This window comes from Astatotilapia calliptera, chromosome 3 (genome assembly GCF_964374335.1).
Source record: "Astatotilapia calliptera chromosome 3, fAstCal68.1, whole genome shotgun sequence".
In the NCBI taxonomy this organism is placed as follows: domain Eukaryota; kingdom Metazoa; phylum Chordata; class Actinopteri; order Cichliformes; family Cichlidae; genus Astatotilapia; species Astatotilapia calliptera.
Genome location: NC_137424.1, coordinates 48,131,859 through 48,140,975, shown reverse-complemented (window position 1 = coordinate 48,140,975; position 9,117 = coordinate 48,131,859). Strand labels below are relative to the sequence as shown.

The window sequence follows — 9,117 nt, the reverse complement described above, 5'->3', positions numbered from 1 at the left end:
AATCAATTGACTACCCGACGGTACGTACGACACTGCTAGTTTGTGGCTCTAAAACATTGATGGCTGTGCTTTGTTTTAACCCGAAACCGAGGCACAACTGTAGTGTTTTACTGGTTGAGAGCAGCAGGGGTTAAGTCCTAAAAACAGACACGCTTGCCAGTCTCTATTTTGAGTCTTTACTTTTATTTATTTTTTATTAAGGAGCTAATATGAAAAATTCAGTTAATGTTACATACACAATAGATTTGATCCAATTGATTGTTGAAGTTGTAGTTTATTTGAATTAGTTCCATTAAGACAGAGATAGAAATGAATATATTTTTATGTATTTGATCAAAACCATTATTTTACCAAAACCATTTTATTCATTAACATTGAATAGCATGTGAAATCTCATGCGCTTGTCAATCTCTTACTGGTATAGTGCTCTAAATGTAAAGCTGCAGTGTAACAACAATGCCATTAATAACAATCACACATTGCTTCTGCATATGTCAGCAGGGTCACCACTTCATTTTCCGAGAAAATGCACCTGTGAGGTAAACAAAAAGGAATTCATTTGTGACACGTGACAATCATACTGGCCAACCTTGAGACCTCAGAAGTAGGGAGACATTCAAAAGGGCTGTTGGGGGGGGTATACATACATATACATATATATATATACAAAAAATGGAATGAGCATATTATATAAAGTACCTTGGAGGTCAGCCATCCTCTTCCTGTTTCGAGGCAAAGTAACATCCAATCTTGACATGGACTCGGGTGTTCTCAGTACCTCCTCCAGCCTACCCTGCTCATCATTGTCCTGGAGGAGTATGAATGGATTAATAAAATAGTGCCCTCATACCCCCCAAATTGACTATAATATTTTTGTATAAATTAATTTAGTGTAATAACCTTTGATGGAGTTTGTTGATTTTTTCTTTTTCCTACAGGGGTGTTTGGACCCGGGCTTTCGGTCGCATTTTTCTGTCGCTCCCGCTCTCTTTCTCTCTGCAGTAGGATAGCCTGTTGCATGGTCCTGTACTCCAGGGAAAAGTTACTGATGGTTTTGCAGAAGTCCTCCGGTTTGGTGTCCCTCACCATGGCCCGGGAGTAGCCAAGGAACAGGAGAAAAGAGTGGAACCTAGAAAAAAGTAAAAACGGTGTAAGCAAAGACTTGTTGAGTAAGGAGTCAGTCAGTCTGCCATACCCACTGGCAGATCCATGGCCTCCTGGAAACCACCAATTGCTAGAGAACTTTCAGATAAAATTTATCACAAAGAAGCTTAAGATGCTGCAATGAAAACTTCCTTGTGCTTTTCCTTGTATTGCTAGCAGACTGCTGTGGATGTGTACACTTTGTATGGAAAACATCTGTACAAATAGTCCCCACGGCTCAGGAAGTAGCAGTGAAACTTGAAAAAGTGCTTGGCCTATGTGAGTAAGGACTGAGATGGAAAATGTTTTGTTTGCTAACAAATATCATTTAAAATATGATTAGAGTACCTGTTGATAACCCTACGATGGACGGCTCTTAGGACTTTCAGCCTTTCCTCACACTCTTTCAGAATCTTCGGAAGCCTGTGACGGAGCGAACCGTCCGGGGCCAGGGCCTCATCACCTATCCCTTTCATCTTTTCCCCCTTTCCTCCTTTCCTCTTTTCGTCGGCTTTATTCAGCAGCTTCACCTGCTCCCATGATGCTTTGCACAGGCTCTCCAGCTGGGTAAAGTTAGACTGGACTTGGGAGTAGTCACACTGTAAAGAAGAGAAGGTTTTGTGCTTTCCACAGTTTGCTGGTTTAACTGACTCTATAAGTGATCTTCAGAATGAATCAGCTGTGTTAGACAAATGCAAATCCACAGATGCAGCCACACACCTTTCCACCTTTAGTAACCGCGGTGATGTCCGAGTAGAGGTCAGAGGATTCTGGATAGAGCTGCAGCAGTAACACGCAGACGTGGTGCAGCAGGGGCTGGCGAGTGTGTGTGTCCCTTACCTGAGACAGCTTCCCCAGGTAACTCAGCTCAAAACCACGGGCCTTGGGATAAAACAATGTGTTGCAAGAAATAATGGAAAGATGGATAAAGTCAAGCTTGCGTCGGAATGCACTCACCTTACATCCGTTGAGAAAGTTACCGATCGCTAGCACTGTCGCCAGGATGTACTTGAAGGTCTGGCTGGCTGCCAGTTGTTCCATGCCCAACTTCAGATGGAAGAGAGGCTCAGCAATTTCCTTTTTAAGAGGAGTATACATTTAGAGGGCGTTTTGGTGGTTCATATAGAATAGTTGAGCCATCACATCCATCTTTTATTTTTAGTCAGGTGATGTATTAGGAGAAGTCATCACAGTGGTGTTTTTGCCCTGCAGAACCTGTGTTAGTTTGTATAAGTGCAGTGTCCTTATACAGCAGCATCTCTTGTCCTGCACTTTCATTCAACTTTGCAAGACATTATTTGCGGTTCTCCAAACTGTGCACTAAAGTGTAGTTTATCATGTTTGATTACATTTTATGTGTTATTATCTGACATATTGTGTGTTGTTCAAAGTGTACCATGATACTGCATGAATACAAGCAATGAAAACTGCACATGGGTGGGAGTGGTGGCGTGCCATAGAAAAACAACGAGAGGAGCTTGCCTTGGCTGCTCCTTTTTAGGCAACTTTTATGCAAGCTTCTTCCATCTGCAACAAGCTTCTGTCTCTGTTCTTTGGTTATCACTGTTATGCATCCAGGAACACTGATAAAACCAGACTATTTATAGACTTACTGAAGTCTATGGGAATATCTTAAATGTTTGATGGAGTGCATAAAAATGTGACACCAAGGGGTCTTGGCAAAGCTTCATTATGTAATGATCTGTGAGTGGGAAATTATTGGATTTTTATTTACCCTCTCCAAGGAGTCGTAATCCAGAGCAAAGGCCCAAAGCTGAAGCCTGGTGCTCAAGTGTGGGATTTCCCCCAAAGTGAGGAGGCAAAGCTCAGCCGGTGCCAGAGAGGCATTAGGGTTCTGGGCCTTGGCCTCTTTGATCAGGCAGAGTTCCTCTTCAGTCGGGATCAGTGCCTGAAGACGCTGTTTTGGAATGAGCGTAGAACAGATTATCTTAGACCTAGTTTGTAACCCTTTTATTTTACCTGGGTATTGCTGGGTAGTTCATCAAACAAAAATGCTTTAGCTCGAAATCTGGGCGATTTACCCTTTACTGTACCTGAATGTCCTCTCTTTCTAACACACAGCTGTCCATGCTGTAGATAGCAGGGGGGAGGAGGCGCGGAGGGGGCAAGCTGCTCAGGGCAATAGTTATGATGTTGCTGCGCTTCACTCCCAACACCGATATTGATGGCTGCTTCTGTGTTGAGGGGGAATAAAAAAGGATTTAAGGCATTTTAATCTATATAATGCACATCAGTTTGTAGCTATTTGAAAACCAGAATTACATGGATGAATGAACAAAAGGATGTCTCTGTCATCAGTCTCACCTGCCGCCCTGAAACAATGTTCAGACTGCTGCTATTGGCTTTAGACTTAAACAAGTACTCCAGATGGTTTTTATCCAAATTCACCGGCTCGAGTCTGGCCCAAATGGTCTGAGTCCCAAAGCGTGTCATCCTGGGGAGCGGTGCCAGATTCTGCAGCTCCCTCCAGTGAAGCTTCAAAGTGCGAGACTTAACGGTACCATCTTTAGGTGAAGCTGAGGGCAAAGGTGAGGCGAGAGAAGGAGGAGGGGGAGGTGGGGGAGGAAGAGGAGGGGGCGCCGGAGGTTCTCGGAGACAAATTGATGATTTGATAGTTGTTAGGGTTCCCTCATCCTCTGTGCTGTCTTCCTCATCCCAGAGGTCGGAAAAATCCAAGGTGTTGAGACAGAGGCGTGCAGCTGGTGTTAGCAATGAACTCCAGGATTGGTCAAAATCCCAGGTCAGCTCTTTGGATTGTTCCAGCTCCTTCATTGTTCCTTCAAAGCTGCCTGTAACTCAAAAGTAAAAATCCAATACCATTACCGTGGCGACCTATACTTACTTTTTCCTGCTTAATAAAAGGCTACTCCAAAGTGAAAACTTCTTTTTTATATTAGAAAAAAAAGGAATAAGGTTCTTCCACACGTCTTGATCTTTCACATAAAGCAAAACTTAAATCCTTCCTTGTCTTCTCACCATGCATTCAACAACCACCTCACAAACACTCTGTATCCATCTGAATGTCTGTGGATGCTCTGCCTCACTTGTCCACCACAGAAGTGCATAACTCACACACCCAAGTCACAATTTTTCAACCACCTCTGGGTGTTCTCGCTGCACCGTAACCTGCAATTGCCTTAGGGTGTAGCGTTTGTCCCTCGCATCTAAAATGACAAGCCGTGTTTGATCCAAAAGTCCACCGGTATCTTGCCTGGGTGCCAGAAGCTCACAGCCTCAGACAAAGGAAAATTCTTACAATTTTTGACAGGTTGTATTTAGTCCTGTATCCAAATCTGATGAGAAAATCCAAAGAATGCCTGTCTGAATATCCAAATGATGTGCCTCTGTAGCCGTCCCTCGACATTCATCTTCCTCTGTTGTTCTCCAAGTGACAACGAGGGCGCTTTCATGAGGAAGCGAGAGAGACTCGTTCGTCCGTTGGTGTATCAATTTCGGCTTATTTGAGTTGCACCCTTTCCCTTAATTTTCTTATCGAGCCTGGATCTCCTGTTTGTATTGCTACTTGTGTATACAGAACCTCTCTATCTGCCTCTGAAGATCTGTGATATCCCCTCCTCTTTTGCCTCCCCTTCTCCCCTATGAGCACATAAAAGAGTGCAACTGACCAAATGTTGACCTGCTTTCATTTTACATGCAACTTTGTGGACAACAAATCAGCAAACAGTAACTGCACGACATTAGGCCAAAGCACACAATGACGCACCATTATTCCATGCATGCTTGTAAATCCTTTGCTTAAACCTTGTGCTAAAATGGAGAAAATATTCATGGGTACAACAGCATCTCATAACAGAAAATAAATCCTTAATGAAAACAAATTAATGACTTTAAAAAACAGAGTTCAGTGAGCATAACTGCAAAAACACTGCTGTAAGATTGCAAGTTATAATCGTTAATATCGTAGCATTTCAAAACACAAAATACACAGTTGTGTTCTAGGGAGTCGTTTGCATGGTCGACGTGCAGCTCTAATGCGGATCCCTCCCAAGGCCATTAAGCCTCTCCTAATTACACTTTATCTTGTTCAGTGGGCCTGCTGTCTACAAGCAGCAGTAGGGCTCAAGGGACATTTTGGCTAAAATGAGGTCTATTTGCAATGGTTAAGCTCATTTAGCATATACAGTACTGCAACAGTCTCAGACCACCCTTCATATTTACATTTTGGAAAAGGGGGAAATAGGTGGAACAAGTTCTTGAATTGAATTGAAATACATATAAAAATATATGGAAATACAGTATCTAAGGCAAAAACAGAGTTTGTACATTTCTAATGAGCATGAAAGTCAATATTTGGTACGACCACCTTTATTTTTCAACACTGCCTGAATTCTCTCTGGGAAATTTTTGGTAGTCTTCAGGAATAGTTCTTCAGGCTAAGACAAAGCTCTTCTTTGCATGCTGGCCCCCTTTAAATGACCCCGCACTGCTTCAGTGCTGTTGAGGTCCGGGCTCTGGGGAGGCCGATCCATGACTGACTTCCACTGTGTTTTTTTTCTATCTAGGCATGCTTTTACTGCATTGGCAGTATGTTTGGATCATTGTAATGCAGAACAAGGCAGCAAATGCATTTCAGGTGGAATTTAATGGTGGATAAAAACCTGGTGGTACTTTTACACATGAAAAATCGTTTTGACAGATCTCCAACACCACTGGCTGAAATTCAGCTCCAAACCATGACAGAGCCTCCTCCTTATATACTGATATCAACCAAATATTTTACACTTGAATTCATCACTCATCAGTGCAGTTCTTGTGTAGTTCTGCATACCTTAGCCTTTTCTCCATTTTTCCTTCCTTAAGAATGACTACTTTACAGCCACGTCTCCACTGAGACCATTTCTGTTAAGGGCTTTAAGAAAAAAATCTGTTAGTACCGATAGTGAGGTGTGTGTTCACTAAAACATGTTCATACTTGCAGTTAAAGGCTGAATTAGGTTGACTCTTACCCAGTTACCAGACATAATGTCAGCTGCCCTAACCTAACAATATTTTAGTTATCATGTGACATCTGTACAAAAACAGACAGATCCCCCTTGGGAATGGCATTTCCGGGTGAGTTCTTTTGATTAAAATGAGTGGGAACTTCCATGTCTCCCTCTGTATATTTGTGTTGTCGTGTTTGTATATGTGACTGTATGCATCTCTTTTCAACTGCTTCTCTGTCTGTCCCGGCACAACTGCTGACTGTAACCCTGTGCCAAGATAAAGATCAGGATAAAAACTACCCATAATCGTACCCAGTTTGATGTTTTTGAGAAGTGGGGGGTCAGGAATTAGAGCTTTAAATATTTCATTTACAAGGTCACTTAGAACTAGGACTTATCAATTTAGTTAGATAATAAAGATGCATATATCAGTGACCATGTCACAGTTTTCTAGAAAGAATGCAATGATAGCGTTTAGCTGTTTTACTGATCCAGATACAGTATTATTTATTTATTATTATTATTATTATGTCCATAAATGCATTAACCCAAATGCAGAACAATAAAATCTAAACTATGTAAAAGTAGCTTTTTTCAGCAGCTATCATTTAAATGAACAAAATGTAGATGATGTTGAAGGGGCTCTGTGTTTTCTGTGTTGTCTTGAAAAATGTGCATGTGAGGATTGATGACTCATCCACTGCAAACCAAATCTACCTGCAGGTACAAATAAAGTATCCTGAACCTGAATCTAAGAGGAACTGGGCATGTGCTTTCAGCTTCATGCCAAAGATTCTCTAGAACAAGCTAAAAAAAGACCTTGAATTACATTCAAACCACTCAACACATGCCTTTGAATGTGCACCATCTTTCGCCAAGCAACTGAAGGTCTTATTTTTCTGAAGACAATTACATACCAGTGTGCCACACTTCTTTCTAGCACACATTCATTGCAACAATGCGGGACTTGTGACCAGTGATGGTACATTTTCTCCTTTCACTGGACCTGATGTATTGTCGGCTCACAAAACCAGGGTGTGACAACCCAGCCAGAGGTAGAGAACAATATGGATTAAAATATTCTGGCAGTTTAGTATCATATCTTATCATTGTTACAGAGTACAGTGGTCCCTCGTTTATTGCGCGAGTTACGTTCCAATGACAACCTGTGATAGGTGAAATCCGCGAAGTAGCCAACTTTTTTTTTTTTTACAATTATTATAGATGTTTTAAGGCTGTAAAAACCCTCACTGCACACGTTATACACTTTTCTCAGACAGGCATGAACATTTTCACACTTTTCTCTCGTATTTAAACACTCTCAAAGTTCAAACCGTAGAAAAATAAGTCCAGTATTATGGAATGAAACCAAAGATCAAACCCTGTTTTCAGGTCCAGAACATGAGAATAGAGCAGCTGTGAGAGAATTCAACACTAATGAATCAGTCGTATGGAAGTGGAGAAAGCAAGAAGAATGACTTGAGTAAAGTTTGACTTTTCTGACTGTTTTGTTTTACTTAATGCACCTTATAATCCGGCGTGCCTTACAGTCTGAAAAATACGGTAACTTCTACCTTCCTTTAGCATGTCCAGAAGTCCAACTGCCTGTGCTATGGTTAGCATTGTCCTCTGCCTTTTGGATGCTACCATAGATGCCTTTGACCGTGCAAAACGTTTCGTCAACATTCTTGTGTTTGTTGGGGATAAAACGTACAGTACAGCACTTCAGAATCACACTGCTAGAGATCGAAGATTTATGTAAATTTGACAAGTTGAAAGCATTCTGTACAGTACGGGAGACACGGCACGAGATTGACTGACAATGGTGTGCAGCCAATCAGGACGCAGAACACAATGCGCTTTAAAAAAAAAAGCATGCAAAAAAAATCTGCGAAACAGCGAGGCCGTGAAAAGTGAACCATGTTATAGCGAGGGACTGCTGTACGGACAAACAAGTATTTTTTAAAACAAAGATTTTTCTGTATTTTTTTTTCTGTTGTTTTTTTTTTGTTTGTTTGTTTTTTAAATATCTCCCATCCACATGAAAATGTCAGAAAACAACCTCATGTGCTGTCAAGGGCATGGCAGAGTAGCATGTGACAACAGCTCATTGTGTAGAGATGTCGGCCAATGAAAATCCTATAAATAGTAACACAGAGCACCATCTGACATCAGGAAAGGAGACACAGGTGCACACTTTTGCCCCTTTCCTTGCTCACCTGTAAATGGAGGAGTTAAAAATCTAAATTCTGGAAGGTGTTTTTATCAAAAGCTCAGTTTTCAGTGGTGTGAAATGGTTCTTACATGTAGATAAAAGCATCAACATACACACACAAAATTGCATCCATATTCACATGTCTGCATACCTGTGGACATGTCCTTGTTTCAAAAACAGAAATGTGCAATTTGACCAAAAATCCAGATTTAAGACCGTGAGCTTATAATTATTATTTTATTTAACCACCGTGGTCCTTTCTACTTCTTTCTGGCATCAAAACACCTGTTTCAAAATGATCACCTTGTTATCATATGATGCTGCAGGTAGAGCAGGTCATCTGCTAGCTGGAAGACTGATGGTTCAGGCTGCTCCAGTCCACATGCCAAATATCCTTGGGCAAGATACTGAACCCTGAGTTGAGTAGTGTGTATTGAGGAGTATGATTGTTAGATGGAAAGCACTTAGGCATACAAAAAAGTGCTTGTATGATGGGTGAATGAGGCATGTTGTATACAGTGCATTGAGTGCTCCAGTACTGTAGAAAAGTGCAATATAAAAAACCTTCATTTGAATCAGGTCATGTTTTAAGAGCACTGAATTATTGGATATATATAACATGAGCTCATATACTAACTCACAAGAAATGGGTGTTTTATTGGAGGAAAGAATGTGACTGGACAGTTAAGGTCCCTGAGTGAGGACAGAGTACCCATAGCAGAGCAGTGCCCAGAATCATGTCTGTGGAACCGTTAGGAGATTCAAGATTCAAAGTGTTTATTGTCATGTGTA

The 9,117-nt window shown here is 41.3% G+C and overlaps 1 protein-coding gene across 2 annotated transcripts; it reads right to left on the bottom strand.

Moving 5' to 3' along the window:
* Window positions 1–254: 254 nt before the first annotated feature.
* Window positions 255–4,083, bottom strand: LOC113012958 (FH1/FH2 domain-containing protein 1). 2 transcript variants are annotated; one of them, XM_026153435.2, is made up of 9 exons: window positions 3,469–4,083; window positions 3,198–3,338; window positions 2,879–3,061; window positions 2,101–2,220; window positions 1,864–2,025; window positions 1,492–1,742; window positions 901–1,129; window positions 700–808; window positions 255–532 (listed from the first exon to the last, which is right to left on the bottom strand). In XM_026153435.2, exons 1-9 carry the CDS (start codon window positions 3,934–3,936, stop codon window positions 504–506), a joined length of 1,692 nt encoding a protein of 563 aa, XP_026009220.2. In that variant the 5' UTR covers window positions 3,937–4,083; the 3' UTR covers window positions 255–503. The 2 variants fall into 2 exon arrangements, with proteins under 2 accessions (XP_026009220.2, XP_080154608.1); XM_080298482.1 differs by having other exon boundaries at window positions 1,864–2,220.
* Between the last annotated feature and the right edge of the window lie 5,034 nt (window positions 4,084–9,117).

Coding starts and splice junctions, on each gene's coding strand:
- LOC113012958 (XM_080298482.1), bottom strand. CDS start 3,936: ATGAAGGAGCTGGAACAATCCAAAGAGCTGACCTGGGATTTTGACCAA. Junction 2,221..2,878: donor ATTACGACTCCTTGGAGAGG/GTAAATAAAAAT, acceptor CCTCTTAAAAAG/GAAATTGCTGAGCCTCTCTT. Junction 809..900: donor ATCAACAAACTCCATCAAAG/GTTATTACACTA, acceptor ATACTCCTCCAG/GACAATGATGAGCAGGGTAG.